The sequence below is a fragment of the Pieris brassicae genome, chromosome 4 (genome assembly GCF_905147105.1).
Source record: "Pieris brassicae chromosome 4, ilPieBrab1.1, whole genome shotgun sequence".
Lineage (NCBI taxonomy): Eukaryota > Metazoa > Arthropoda > Insecta > Lepidoptera > Pieridae > Pieris > Pieris brassicae.
In genome coordinates, this window is record NC_059668.1 from 20,593,290 (window position 1) to 20,610,010 (window position 16,721).

General features: G+C 32.5%; 1 protein-coding gene across 1 annotated transcript in view; it reads left to right on the forward strand.

Moving 5' to 3' along the window:
* LOC123708400 overlaps positions 1-16,721 on the forward strand; it is a 54,833-nt gene that overhangs the window by 18,995 nt on the left and 19,117 nt on the right. The window contains exons 2-6 of the mRNA XM_045659077.1: positions 2,361-2,541; positions 5,260-5,321; positions 6,091-6,258; positions 6,468-7,435; positions 7,830-7,998. Of these exons, the coding sequence (XP_045515033.1) occupies positions 2,361-2,541; positions 5,260-5,321; positions 6,091-6,258; positions 6,468-7,435; positions 7,830-7,998 (1,548 nt within the window). The remainder of the gene's footprint in view (positions 1-2,360; positions 2,542-5,259; positions 5,322-6,090; positions 6,259-6,467; positions 7,436-7,829; positions 7,999-16,721) is intronic.

Here is a 16,721-nt window from a genome sequence, read left to right on the forward strand (position 1 = left end):
TGCTGGTACTACTTATGCATTCGTAATTATTATCGCTATAATATTGGATATAATGTACACCAATACTTTTGGACAGAGAACAATGGGCGTTGATAAACAATTTTTGAACGTAAATATTAAGCCATGTTACCATACCATAAAGAAGACATAACTTGTGTAGTCCTTGACTAATCGTATAACGAAAAAAGGCAAAAAAATTGTCAGCCTGAGGTGAGGAAATAATAAATTTTGGAACAATGAAAGAAGTACACTGACTACAAAAACTACTAGTACGTACCTTTAAGTATAATCAAAAATATTGTATACGTACTAAAACTGAGAAACTAACAAAACTTTAAAGAAAACAAATGTGGCGATTGGCGGAGCAAATTATGGATTAGGCTAAAAAAATGTTTGTAATGGAACATACGATATAGGTGTCACTTATTCCACGTCATTACATTTGATTAGGTTGACATCCCTAATCATCGGCAAAGAAGACAGAGGATGTAGGCCGGCGTAAGAAACTCTCGGTACAATTTTAAAATAGCAAATCATCAAACAAAACTTATTTTTAAACAAATATCGCAAATTAATAAGAAGTTCCCTGTCTAGCACTAGTACCAGGCCCTTCTATCAACTATATAATCGTTAACTGTGTAGTAACTTTACACAGCTTTTCTTTAATATCATAATAAAATATCTATTACGAACAATAACTGAACAATTCTACAGAATTAAAAAGCTTTTAATTTTCTAGCTTTATAAGTAGATACAATATATATTAACTTGGTAAAGCTCTCCAGTTTCATGTACTTGGTAAATTGTAGTAAATATAGTGTTCATATATAGATGAATTCTTTAAAGAAACTGTCTAAAATAATAATTTCGTTGACGGTATTTCATAATTTTTACACGCGTGATCGCCATGTTTTACTTCACGTTATCTTTTGTTTAATTTATGGTTTTCTCGTAAATAAAATCAAGAATAATATGTATGTATATATATTTCGTGCCTTATATATAACAAAAAACAATTTTTGTAGCTAAGGAAAACATAACATATACGAAAAGATTTCAACATTTAAAAACTTTGGAAGGAAAAACCAATCACTCGCAAGATATCTGGCATTCAGAGTGTCCATTGGCTTTGTCCATTGTCCATGGTATCACTTAACATCAGGTGAGCCTACCCGTTTGCCCCCTGGTTTGATACCCTTGATATGTTTGTAGAAGCGGTCTAGTAAGTACAAAACTATACTATTGTATTACAGGCTTTGAAATGTGATAATTTAATTATAATGTCTATTTTACATCACATACTTCAGTCCGAAGATAAATTTATAGGCTTTAAAATACAAAATAAGCCCAATATTATTATGGTGAAAGATAATTTGGGGTTTTACCACAACATATACTACACGTAGGGGTGTTTATTACGTATTAAACAATGTAATAAAAGGCCTTTATTCATTCACATCTTATTGACATACATTTAACAAAAATATATATAAATATTTTTTTTATATATTTTATCACCTATGCAGGAGAAGGCGTACTCCAACATCATCTTCGCAACTAGACCATCGTCGATAGATCCCGTCGGCCCATCGATCTATTGGTCTGACCAGAAGACCTGAAAGCTTTTTCCTTTTGGACCACTCCATTCAGTGACTATTTTAGATACTCATCTGTATAACGGGCTACGTGCCCTGCCCATGTCCATCTAAATTGTAAGGAATGTTGCTCAGCATCAATTATTAAAGAATATTTAATCTTTATAAAATTCTCCTGTCTGAAATCAAACTCGTCTGAACCGCCTTGAACAATTTTTTTATATATATGGGAATGAGTTGTGAACTTTTTTAAAACTCCAATACTTTAATAGCGATAATAGGACTGAAATAATGTTTATATTGCATAACATAAAACCAATTAAAAAAAAATTACCGTACCAATTCTTAAAAGGTAGGCCATGCACTCGCGAGCCCTCTGGCATAGAGTGTGTCCAAGGGCGGCGGTATCACTTAACACCAGATGAGCCTCCTGCCTGTTTGCTGCATGTTAAAAAAAACATTATTTAGCACGTTACTATTACTCTCTTTCTCTCTTTAATCAGCAGCTAACGTCGTGAGCGTCGTGATCAGCAACGAAGCATCTGGAGCGAATTATCTGTTTTCACCGGTTTCTGTCCAGCGCCTCTCTTATGACAGTGTACAATTTTGAGGACTGGAGTCTTTCACCCACTTGATCGATCCATCTAGTTGGTGAAAGGCCACGCTGTCTTTTTCCTTCTGTGTTACCAACCACCGTCAGTCCAAATGATTACAAGTTACTCCAAATGTGATTTTAATGCAAACTTTCTTTTTCATATTCTTTAGATTCAGTGCGCGAGTGTTGGAGCAGATGTGTTCGGCGTTCGAAGGGCGACGTGTGGCAGCGCTCTTCGTCTGCAGTGGTGGACCTGTGGCCACTGCTCTCGTCAGTGCTGCTACCCACGCAGGAGTCCCGACCGTCCGTACCTCTCCCAAACACTTGCATTTACCCTACACCATTGCTAATGTGAGTGTTCAACTTTTATATCTATATACACATGCAAAGGCCGTACAGGAAGCTAAAATGAAAGGAACTATTACTGGTAGTTATTATAAATAAAAAAATTAGCTCGTATATAGGGTAAATAGTTATTTAATTTTTATGCATCACATTAAAATCTATCATGATAATCCCACAAAGATGTTATGACAGCTTGATTGTGATCTTTACGAGCCTCTGTTACTATAATTATAAGTGTTTTAAAAGCAGATATTTAAATAGGATATGCTTTAAAGCTTAGTAAGAATATCCATAGCGCTTAATAGCCTGCATCATGAGCACACCCTCGCTTTCACACCATCACACCCGAAGTAGGTATTACTTACATAAATGTCTTTAATCGCTTGTATTTTCGTAAAATTTTAATCTCTTTGTATATATATTCCATCTTTGGCTATACCTTTAGTATAGTTGTTTTTTGTTATATATAATTCATGTTAGCTGGAGGATTATTAAATAAATAAAACGCAGGAAACCTTAGTATAAAAGTCATAATTTTTTTAAAGACAAGGTCCCTTATAGCGTGGGCCAGTATGATAATGTAATGATAGGGTGGAGTAGTGGCTGTAGCAATTGAATAAAAACTAAATAATACTTGAAAACATTGTGTTTACTTGTATATGAGAAAATATAATTTATAATCAATCACATCAAAAATAAAAAATAACATAATCCAAATTCAAATGCAGTGCATCATAAACAAGTATAAGTGAATGACGACCTTCTAACACTTATCTTATTATACTTACCACAACATTGGAAAAAGTTTTTTTTTTTTTTTGAGAATGTAATCTCGCTGTTGGCCTTAAGGGCCTTTACAGCTCAGCTCGGGCTGTTTTGGCGAGCGTAGCTCTGACAGATTGGCATTGGAAAAAGTGATTTGACATTTGCATGCCTATTTATATATGGATGATTGGGTGGATATTTGTAGTTGATCAATCCAATTGTATCTTGGCAAATAAAAGATTTATCATTCTTTTATTATTTATTAAACAATACAAAAAATCTAATAGTTGCTGGTAACACAACAATAAATTGTTTTAGAACAGTGCTATGTACATTTAAAACTGAACGTTAGAATTGTCGAGTAATAAAACAATTTGGACGGTTAACACCCGTATTGACGTATGCTAAACTGTAGTAGTCTGTGCTTAGGTGACATGTGTTATTCGAAATAGCTATTTGTAATTTGGTCAATTGAATGCATGACGTTGTGGTTAAGCCAATGACATGAGGTCGTATTTTACGGGTTCTCTGTGACCACAAATACTGAATTTATCTCATTCATTTCAGATTTGAAATTTTGCTATTGATTAATTTTATGAACCGACTTACTTATTATAAAAACTAAATAATCATGAAACAGATACTGACATAAACAAATACTCAGACCCAAAAGGTTGTAGCAACACTGTATTTTAAGAAAAACACTTTTTGAACGGATTAAAGCTATGTATTATTAAAAACGTATAATTATTGGTCACCGTGACCACGCACGCTGAAAAGCACGCGAAACGTCGGAAATTAGAATTATGTAAATTAAGTTTTTAATAGTTTTTAGCTTTAATCCGTTCAAAAAGTGTTTTTCTTAATGTGTAAAAGCTATTTTAACAAAAGACAACACGTTATTATGTTAAAGTAATTGTATTAAACATATTTTAAAGCTGTGACACCCACAGAGGCTAGAAACAATAAAATTTTGTGATTATATTGCTTAGGACTGGACAAGTTAATTTGATATTTATGAAGACGAGGAACAATTATAAATTATAAGTCTAGTAGTTACCACACATTGTTAAACAGTGACATACTGTGTCTGCATTTTTACTGCCACAAACAATCCCTATTTATTCTTATAACTACAAAATATATTAATTATCAATCATTAAAACTATTATTTATTTAGAACGAACGTTTATCGATACCGCCCATGGACACTCACGATGACAAATGGCGCTTGGTCATTTAAGAAACGTTGCTTTTTTAAGGTCACGTTAATGTCAATAAATCACGTTCATGTTAAGCTTATTTGGATCTTTAAAACCACTAAGATGATGGGACAAAAGTGCAAAATAAACCTCTTCTGATATAAAAAATAAAATATATTTCAAAGATAGTCAGTAGCAGCATCAGTGGTGGCCTATTGGCTCCAGCGTGCGACTCTCATCCCTGAGGTCGTAGGTTCGATTCTCGGCTGTACACCAGTGGACTTTCTATGTGCGCATTTAGTAACCGGCTTTACTAGACCTAAAAAATCCACGGCGTGTGGGAGGCAAAGGAGGCTGATCACCAACTTGCCTATAAGATTGGAAATGATCATGAAACAGATATAATAATCTGAGGCTAAAACCTAAAAAGAATGTAGCGCCACTGATTCTTTAAAGTAGATTTTATTTTAAGTTAAGATATATTTTATTACAATAGAAGTATTAATTATCCGTTATAGATTAGATCACAGTATTAAAAAACATGAAGATGGAAACATGCGTTGTGAACTGTAAAACAAGCTGCAACATTTTTTGAACATTAAGGAAATCCTTTTATAATTTGCTTCGGGAAAAAGCCGTTATAAAAATGTTGGTCATTCATAACGTACTTTGGCGACGATTACCGCGTGACGTGAATTGATAACCGTTCTTACGAAAAGAATGTTACATAATTGTTACAATTCACACTTTGTTGTAGGACATGCTGCCTTTGGAGATTCGTCTTGAAATAACGATAAGGGAAACTTTGCAGGCACTCAGGTAAGTTTACTAATACCTTAACCTATGCCTTAACCATTTATAAATGCATTTCCGTCTATATATATATATATATATATATATATATATATATATGTAAATGAACATCTATGCTTGATACACGACATAGAGACATGCCGATCCAATGTCGAATGTCTTCAATGAATCTTCAATTACCTATGCATCTTTTTTTTGCTCTTTTGAAGGCGCAAATCCTATAAATATTATACAGGTAAAAAATTATGATCGAAATTAACCTGAACTGAGTTTTACTACAAAAAATCATATTTCATCCATTCAATGTTGAATACATTGCTTACTTAATAATCAATGTAATTTCAAAATTCCGTTACCTGACAAAAACCTTTTTTATCCTTAGTATTCGATTTTGTATGAAAATTTTAATAAGCGCTTCATCTCGCATATTCATCAAAATGACTGAATTTTTCAAACAATAACTCATTATCATACCGGGTCAATAGGTCTAAATTTTGTATAAAAATTGTAAACAAGATATGAGTCCGTATTGACTTTACAACAAAGGTTCGATAGCCTGTTATGGACAAAAGATACAAGATACTTTTATTGAAACGTACATTTAAGTATCACAATAAGATTAAAATGTAATATTCAAACTCAAATTAAATAATGTGATAATTTAACGCCTTTTAATACAGTAAATACATTATTTTAGATATTTATTGATTTCATGTAAAAAGCAGGTTTCATTAATATATATTGTATATATCATTAATAATTCAATTTTCACCAGGGCGACTCTTCTACACACACATTGGCATGCCTTCACGCTACTGACACAACAGGATATTTACTTAGCCCTCTCCCTAAGGAAGGATCTGTCTTCGATCCTCAACACTCCACCGCTTAATCCTAAATGGCTTCCTCTTCCTCCGAGCCGATCCCGCCGTATTGTTTTCAGGTATTTTATATTCAAATACTATTTCTTCGTTCATAGCGAATTAAAAAATGTAACGATATTTTAAATATTGATGTATTGAAAAGTACACAAAGTTAGTTAGTATTTTCAGAAGTCTTTGCTTCAATAATATTAATAAATGATAAGAGGCTTATTTAGTAATATTTTACTGTTAAGGAAAGAGTAATAAATTACATATTACATCTGTGCAGGCGACTGGCTGATATATCAAGGCTGACTCGAGGTGTCGTCGTTATGATATGTGACGTGAAATATGCCAAGCTCGTCATGAAGGAAGCCAAGCGGCTCAACATGCTTGATGGACACTTTTTTTGGTTATGGATTGATGCCTCTAGGGAATTCGCTGTGTTTCATAATATTTCCAACGGAACATATGAGGAACCATCCTCATATTCTGAATCAGAAAATTTTGTCGATGATATAATTGATGTTGACCGCTTGGAACGCATTAAGAAAGATTTTACTGACAATAATACAACTATAAAAGTAACAAAAATTGTCAACACAGATATGAAGAAAATATCACGAGAAACGCTCACAAAAGATTCTGGATCTAATGTAATGCATAAGTCTAGAAACTCACTTATTCGTCGTATTATTAGAAATATTAATAAGTCAGAGACGCACATTATTAGTAATAAATCATTATTTGTAAATCTTAGTCAATCGTATGAAAGTAGTAGCAATATTAGTTTGGAAAGTGTTAGAAATTATAATGTAAATAAAAAAGGCGTTGAAACTTCTAAAATTGCAAATGATTTAGTAGAAAGGACGAGTAATGCGTTCCTTGATCGAAATAAAAGTAGACAGACTAGTTCTAGTAAATTGAAAAATGAGTCATTTAATAAATATGTAAATAGTATAAATGTACACAATTCGTATGAGAGTAATAATGTATTGAAAAGTGCAGAAACCAGTAGGGAAGACCTAATAAATAGATTATCGTTTTCAAGTGATATTAGTGATTTCTTAATGAATCCCACGGTGCATACTTCTACAATGAGTAATATTAGAAATATGGCTAAGAAGAGAATTGATCATGAAGTAGAGGATCAAATCATGGACGAACCTATGCCTAGAGGAAAACATAATGTATCGCAGATATTAAACCACTTACCAGTAGGACTGTTGGCCTTACATCCCGAGCCTATGACGATTGGTAAGTGTTTTTCTCATTAAATCTTAAAAGAAGAGTTTCCAATTCACTGTAATTTACTTTTAAAGTTAATTGCTTGTTATTCTACAGTACATAACCACTAAGCAGGATGTATGCGCTGGTCTATTAATATTCATACAGAACACGCGACTTTTGGGTTAAATACAGTCGCTTGTCATGTGGTCTCATATAGGTTACACGCTCGTTTTATCGACTAACATGAAAAATATACCTTAACCAATAAAGATGCTATTACAATTTGTGTGTAGTCTAATTTATTTTGATCTTGCTCATAGTGGTCATAGAAACTCGCCTTCTTATTACAAAATCGCATGCAAATTACACTGAAATGTCTATTTATTTACACATGTATTGGAAATTAATATTAAATTAACAGATAAGGTATTTGTGCGGGCTACAGTACGAATGATTGTTGGGGCTTTGCGACAAGTCCTAAGAGATTGTGATGCGTGGTCTGCCCAGGCTCAATTTTTAAGTGACGCCACTGCCTCTTGTTGGGAAGAAACGAGTGATGCTGCTTCTGGATTTTCCATGGAACTAGTAAGGTACGAATATATGTCTACATATATGCATTAAAACTAGATGTATAGTATAACACGCTATTCTTATAACGCCTTTTCTTATTACGCGATTTCAGTCCCTCATATAACATAGGGTTTCTTCCATATAACGCGGAGTTTCACACGTTATATTTCTGTACTGTGACATTTGTATGCACTTATTTTGTTCATAACATAGTTTTTTCTCAATATTCGGTGTAAATCACCATTAACGAGAACAGTTAGACGTGAATCGTTCGTACATAACGCGTAATATAGGGTCATAAAATCGCGTTATGAGAGAATACTAGGTGGATTATCTCGACAGGCACAACGCGTCTCCTAAAACGTGAAACCAACCTTCCGAGTATACACGGGACTACTGTTTGTGTTATATCATGTGGCCAATTAGTAGTATAAAAAATATTTATTTTAATATTCTTTGCGTCATTAAATATAAAAATAGGAATTCAATTAATTTAAGATAAATATGCCTTTGATAATGCATTGCTAAACATGCACATTTAGTGGTGGTATTTCCATAATACACTTCAGTAAAAATACAATTAATTTTCCAATATAATATAAGGAGTTAGAACATGTCCTCAGTGATACAACATTTGAACGTCCCTGGTTAATGAAGAAATACAGATAACAATCCTACGATAATTCAGAGATTTTCTTGGTAATATTGAGGACCGTCGAGACTGAACGTCCTCTTGATGGATCATTTTGCGCCGACTTATTATCAGAATAATGAGAATTTTTTCATGATATATTCTTACTGCGTGAATTGAATTTCATTTTGTCATTTATGTTTCTTATTTTAATTATGATTGCAAAAAAAAAACATAAATGTTACTTTGTGAACTACTTTCTCAGACATGTTCTAGAACGTCGTTGCATTTCTCATGAGATATATCATCATCATCCATTAAAAGATACCCCAGGAATCCCATCGTTCCACTTGTCCCCTTTCTGAAGAACCCGTTTTGGTTAAAGCTCACAGATGTAAAGATTTAGCATTTTAATAAACGAGTTGGGCCTGGATATACATAGTTGCTCCCCTGACATTTTAAAATCGTTTTGTTTAATATTTGTATTACATAAACAAATTGTATATTGTACATAATACAAGTTGTATATTGCAGTTCGTTTACTAATGTATCAGTGAGCCGAGCGTTGGCAAGTATTTATCAATAAAACAATTATCGCCTTTCTTAAGGAGCTTAATTACTGCAGAAATGACAAGATATATTAATTGAATGACTGCTAATTAGAGGTTTTAGAAACTTTATTTAATTACAAATGCTAGATCGTTAATACTTAAAGATGTCTTTTATGTGGACAAAAGGCTAATTAAAGTTGTGTCATCTGTACTTTTCTTTACTTATTAATTTTCATCTAACATTTAATGTATTTATTTCTGACTAATATAAATTGGGTTGGTTTTTTTGTGATTGACTTTTTATATGAGTTAAGGTGCTTCTTAAATACCTAAGAAGGTGCCAGTGTATTTCTTGGTCAGCCATATAATATCGCAATCTGGCACGAAACTGTTGGTGATTTTTTTACGTTGGCAATTTACACAATAAATATTTAGTCTTTTACAAACACATTTATGCTACGTTTTAAATGTTATTATCGCGAACCAACGTGTTTTAGCATCAAGCGTGAAGAGCGTGCCGTAAGATACGCACCCTCGAACCATCTGACACTATGACACTCCGTAGGCGATATAAAAAACATACTAGTTATATATATTATATCCCTTTTAACAGTCTTCACCCAGGTTAGATTACTGTGTGCTTTGCGGATTAAACAAATCTGTTGATTTAATTCCGATACCTTTACAGTATATAGTGCAGGAAATAGAATGGTAACAACCCTAGAGCATCATCGTAAAAGCAAATTGACTGGTCCGTGAACGACACGAGATTACTTTTATGACCACTATCTGTAGTCGAAGGACGGTTATATCAGGGTCTTGCATTCGGAAAACTTGTTTTTCGGAAAATTCCTTTCCCGAATTCCAGAGTTTATTACTGTCGAACGCGCTCTTGGAACCCCGTTAATTAAATCTTGTAATGTTGGTACATAAGAAAGCTTTTATTTATACCACGTTTTTGCACGTATGGTTTACGATACGTACACGGAAGTCCCGTGTGAAATTTTTAGACGTACTAGGTACATTGATTAAAACGTTAATTATATACAAGAATTATTATAATAAATAAAATAAACTAACAGTGTTTAGTGATTTTTATCTCTTTTGAAGCACTTAAACGTCATATTAACAAATTTCAGGCTTAACATGCCTCAGAAGTCTTTAAATATATTCCAGGTCATATGTACACTCCTCGATAATCGAAATAGTTAAACTAACAGTACATATAAATATAATATTTATTTCAATAACATAAAGTGCATAATTGTGTGACCTGCTTGAGGCAACGCTGAACGCTCAAATGCACCGCTTCACACTGTAGAGTGAAAAAATTACGGTTGAACTTTTTATAAGTTGTGAAAAAGGCATACTAAATAAAAATAAATTTCAGGCATTCCTTAGTTACTTTAGGCTTGTACAATGTATTTTCTGAGATCCAGTTTTAGACACCCAGGAAATAATGAATAATATAAATTCTAAATATAATAGATAGTAATTAATTAGAACGCGATTATGTATACGGACGTATACGTTAAATAGAACATAATAAATCAATGTAAAATACTTAGAATCCAAACTAAGGAAACGTAACAAAATATCGAACTTTTACTTTGTTTAATTTTGTCTTAGTTACTATATGTAATATGTATTTTTTCACTTCTTGCCTACCGTAATTTAATACATAATTTTTCTCACAGTGGTCGCCTGGAAGAGATCGTTTGGAAGCGATAAGGCCGCCAGTTCATTGAATTATGTTTAATTTTATATTGTAATGCAATGATATTTTTTTTAAATATGTGCTCCTGTATTATTTTGATGAATTTTAAATTGACTAAATGAGCAATACATTGGTGTGTACATACGCAAGCTTTTCACCCCTCTGTCTCTTAAGACTATAAAGTGTGTAAAGTTTATGGTCTTAAGAGAAAGAGGGGTCTATATAGTTGTATCGATGAATTTGTAATTATTTTTACTTATGACTTAATTAAAATATAAATTTGTTTGACTTAACAATATTTTTAACTTCCGTGTAACAGACATGGGAATATCGTTTTTCATAACATACACGAAAAACAAATATACATTATGTTTAGATGACCAATAAGAATACATGTCTCCCCATTTTCTTTTATTTTCATTTATTTCAGATACATAAAAACATATTCATTTTAATCTATATACATAGATTATATGTAATTTTTTAAGGACGGAAGGAAGTAAAGAGGACGTTGAAACTAACAAAATTTTATTTACACAGATTTATTTAGAAAACATTTCGAACCTAAAAAATACTGTGCAGTACTTTTATTAAAGCCACGCCAGTTTTAATTAGAAGTGGTTGCTAAAATACTACGCCGTTTGATAAAATAACAAAAAGCGTGACAACTACAAAAATAAAACAAATATATCCTTGTTCTGTTTTACATAAACACAGTCAACTCGTTTTACAAGTATTACTGACTATTTCGCATACAATCCAATAATGTAGTAACTTTTAAATTATATAACCTCTCTCTACTAGTCTATGATATAAATAGGGACAACAAACTCTCATTTTTTTTTAAAAACAGGGGCAACTGGGCAGGAAGCTTATCTGGTTTTAATGGATTTGGAACCAGAACATTGGGGTGTAGCCGGCTTTTTAATAAACGGTACGCTCGTTAAATAAAGCTTTATTAATATTAAACTAAACTACTTGACACTTGAGAAATGTAAATATAAATTTAAGAAATGTATGATTAGTTTACAACCTTTATTATGAACTTTACATTGTTGAGATTAACAAACACGTGTATTAGCAAAACAACTAATGTTGACAAGTTTGGTAATTCTATAGGCTGAATACATTTAGCAAAATGTGTATTGTCATGCTTTTGTTTTGAGATATTGACCCACGTATGTAATATTAATCTACGTCTATTAGGAACTGAAGCTGTGTTGTGGTTTGTGGAGCGGAGTGGAGTGGAGCTTGCGACTCTCATCCTCTCATTTGTAAGCAATGAACCCAGCTGCCGACTGAAGTATTTCCGAACCAATTAGACTTATAGTCCTTCACGAAAAGAGCGTACCACTTCTTGAAAGGCTGGCAACACTCTTGCGAGCCTTCTGGCAATATAACTGACCGTTCGCCTCCTATACTTTAAAAAAAAACTGTGCGCCGATTCAACACACGCCACCCTTGGACCCAAAAAGTCGGCGTATGGACAGAAGGCTCATCACAAATTGTAGCGTCACTGGTTTTTTTGACTCATACAGTGAGTGGTGTAAGCTAGAAGCGCTTTTTACCATTTGTAAGCCCGTGTCACACATTTTTGTAACTTTTATCTGGTATTAATATTATTTAATTGATGGTCAGATATTTCTTTCCAACGTTTCATTAATTTAATAATATTTTTCACACACTGAAAATGAAACAGATAATTGAAATAAAAACAATCGCGCTACAACCTTTTAAGGTCTTGGCCTGAGACTTCAGTATCTGTTTCATGATTATTTGGTAATGTAATAGGCAAATTCTCTGCCTGACGCACGCCGTCGACTTTTTGGGTCTAAGACAAGCCGGTTTCCTCACGATGTTTTCCTTCACCGTTCAAGTGAATGTTAAATGCGCACATATAAAGAAAGTCCATTGGTGCAAAGCCGGGGATAGAACATACGGCCTCAAGGATGTGATTCGCTTCCTGAAGCCACTAGGCACAACACTGCTTATGATAATAAAAAAAGACATGTCCAATATATTTTGTACACCGTCTTTTATTTAAAAAATAATGGTGAATTTACAGCGGTTACATAAAATATTCAGACTGGTTGTTTTCCGTGAAACTTTGACTTTACTAACAATATAAGGTTAGTGGTTTAAATGTAATTGTTGGAACAAAGTTGATTTATGAATTCTGAATGAGAAGCGGAATGTATGCTAAGTTCTGCCAGCTCATGTGTAACTTTGCAAGACATCACAGCTTTTGTTTAAAATATTAAACCTTGCTTTCGGGGCAGTGGATTATTAATTATAACGGGCTTAATAATCTGGTACATAATTAATATTTACCTGGAAGATTTTCCAGCTATTCGTTACAAAATTCGCTTAAAGCTGCAAGAAGGTAGCGCTCTCTGTTTAAGAAAATATTACCTTTGAGTAATGATACCAAAAATACAAAAAAACAAATTAAATATAAATTACTTTATTTGACTCGAAAAATATTAAATTTTGTACTTACATTCTAAAGGTTGTAAACATACAATAGGCAACTAAACGTTGAGATACAATATTTATTTTGGTTAACCTTATTCATAATATACTCCTATGAGTTTAAACTAGGCCTAGCCTATATCTTAAACGCTAGTTCCTTCCAGTGAAAAATAAGAAATTGGTTAAGTTGTTTGTCATTAGATGTTTATTAATTTTATTGTTTAATCAACTAAATGAGGGTAGAATCTATTTAAGTTGTTGTAATGGATTAGAGCGTAGTAAGTGTGAACTTCGATAAAGATTTTTAAGTCTTGTGGATGAGAAATTTGAATACGAGATATGAATTTAGTGTTGATTTAGGCAAGTATGGAAACTAAGATTTTCTATTTAAATTAAATATTAAACAATATAAGAGACTGGAGTTAGAAATTTTAAATAGTCAAATTTTATTATTATTTATTACCATAAAATTTTTCAATTTCATTATATTTTTGAGTTTTAGCTTGTTTTTACATTCATAGATATTAAGAGGATAAAATAACAATCATTATCGATTTTAATTTCTATCTAAGAATATGAAACACTTCCCGACCTTAGCCACTCGTAACACCTAAGGCTTCGGGCCAGCCCATCATGGGGATTTGACTTTTCAAGGATCCCCACATTAAGTTGGATAAAAAGTACCCTTACTTACTCACTCACTTCGCTCTGCAACCCAAAAAGTGTCTCGGCCTCCTAAATGAGAAACTTCCAACGCTCTGTGTCCCGTGCCACCTCACGCCAACTGCTGGCTTTTAGCTGAATAAAGTAACCTCCCTCTAATTATTATCTGGTGTACTGTAACATTGCAAAAAATTAGTTTCAGTTGACGCTGTCAGGTGTCATGTCACAACGCCCATAAATTGACAACATCAAAGTCAGATTAGTTAAAAACCGTTAATACTGTGGTTTATTCCATTTGCCAATATTAATAGATCTACATATTAACGACTATTTGATTCAAACTGATAGTGATTCCATTATTATTATTATTGAAAGTAATTTCATTATAATTTAATAACATCAAAGTTTTGACTAATTAAGTTCAAAACTGGTGGTTTATTTGATTTGTAAATGTTGCTAGATCTATAAATTAACGACTATTCGTTGGTCGATTATAAAAGTGACTTCATTGTAATTATTGTTATAAAAAGCAGTCACTAGATAGACATTTGAAACTTTATTAATTTTGGGCGTAAGACAGTCAATATTAAAGTAATCTTTAACACTCGTTCCTATGACTTACGTTTGAATCTCTAGTCGATTCGCGATCAGTCGCGTGAACACACATAAGTCACGAATCTAGGATATCAAAAATTCACGTGCTGCGACCCTCATTTAAGCGGTCGAGGGAAACCTTTAAAAAGTAGACTCCAATATTACTGGAAATTAAGCAGCTGATGCCAACAAACAAATTTTTAACGTCAGCAATGCGTCATTATCATTAATAAAATTCTGGACGTTCTTTCTCGTTATTGCGCCCTGTCTTTCTTCCCCATCCACTTTGTCTGTCTTACCCTCTTTTACCGTCAATTGTCTTTGTAATTTATTTTGCCCTAATGGGTAGGTTAAGCTCCGGCATTAAGGTTTTATTATTAAGAGCATATGCAGAAATACGATAATGTTTTTTTTAAATAATTAATTAAACATGATCTGAAATCCGTAACACCAATCTATAATCCGTTTCGAACATGTAAAAAAGAACAATTCGTTGAGTAATTAAATCTTTCGCACGAATAAATAGATTCACAAAATTAATGATAAGCTTCGTCAGAAGAGAAATAAAACTTTATCGCTTCGAAACGGATTTCCTTGGCGACATGTATTAATTGCATCTTTTGTACTAGTTGGCAGTTAGATTGCTTCACTTCGAAACTTCGCGGTTGCTTGATAAATTCTTTCGCCAATAATCTGTTTGAAAACTATTTACTAAACTTCCGCTTTTAAAATTTAAGATATATATCTACCAAATAATAACGAGACACACGCAAAGAAAAGAAATTAAAGATCTAGATCTAGCAACAACCAGCTTTAACTTAATTTGACTAATTAGTTGCTTTCTTCAATAAAATATATAAATGTTTAATAAAAAAAATATTTTTATTTTGTAAATAATTAATTCAATAAAATATATAAGTGATATATATTAATAAAGCCGACTTATCCATAAATAACGCTAACATAGATGCAGTTTGCTTTAAACCTATTATCAGTAAATCAGTGATTAAATCAGTTTTTAATGCTGCAAGTTCATTGGATAACTACTTTTCATGCAAACGAAAGCTCGATATCAAGAGCTTTCAATAAACTGAATTATTTACGCGTATCACGCTTCTATTAAACTTGTCATTATCGTTTTAGTAAGATTCTGTTTAAGATTTAAGAAGAACATATCATCTGTGGCACGTCGTTGGCCCGGTCGTATCGTTTGGTATATTGGTTTCAGTGAGCATTTGTTTCAAGTAGGCTCGTCTAGTCGCAATATGCAGAATCTTACTAAAACGATAATGACAAGTTTAATAGAAGCGTGATACGCGTAAATAATTGTGACCTCACATCATAACTAATACTTTTGAGGTACACAATATTCTATTTTCAACTATACCATATAATAGAGTTTATGACAATGTAAAATTATTCTTAGTATATAAATGAACACATCAATAACCAAATCTGGATAGTCTATAAATTCATAGTTAATTATTATAGAGAATAAAAGATGTTGGCTGACGGCCAGCCTCCGCTCGCTGAGTCGGCAATCGACGGTCCATCGACATGACTTGACGCTAACTTTCCTTTTGCAATGAATTAGGCCGGTTTTATAGGTCAGGTCAGGAATGCTTTGTAAAACAGATTAGGCACTTTTTCAGTTTATTGAAAGCTCTTGATATCGAGCTTTCGTTTGCATGGAAAGTAGTTATCCAATGAACTTGCAGCATTAAAAACTGATTTAATCACTGATTTACTGATAATAGGTTTAAAGCAAACTGCATCTATGTTAGCGTTATTTATGGATAAGTCGGCTTTCAAAGTTCTTTATTAATATATATCACTTATATATTTTATTGAATTAATTATTTACAAAATAAAAATATTTTTTTTATTAAAAATTTATATATTTTATTGAAGAAAGCAACTAATTAGTCAAATTAAGTTAAAACTGGTGGTAAATGTTGCTAGATGTAGATCTTTAATTTCTTTTCTTTTCGTGTGTCTCGTTATTATTTGGTAGATATATATCTTAAATTTTATGACTATTTTCATTAGAAATAAAGCTTTCTTTAGTGATTCTGTAAACTAGAGGAAAATAAATAGAATAAAAAGCTAAAGTTT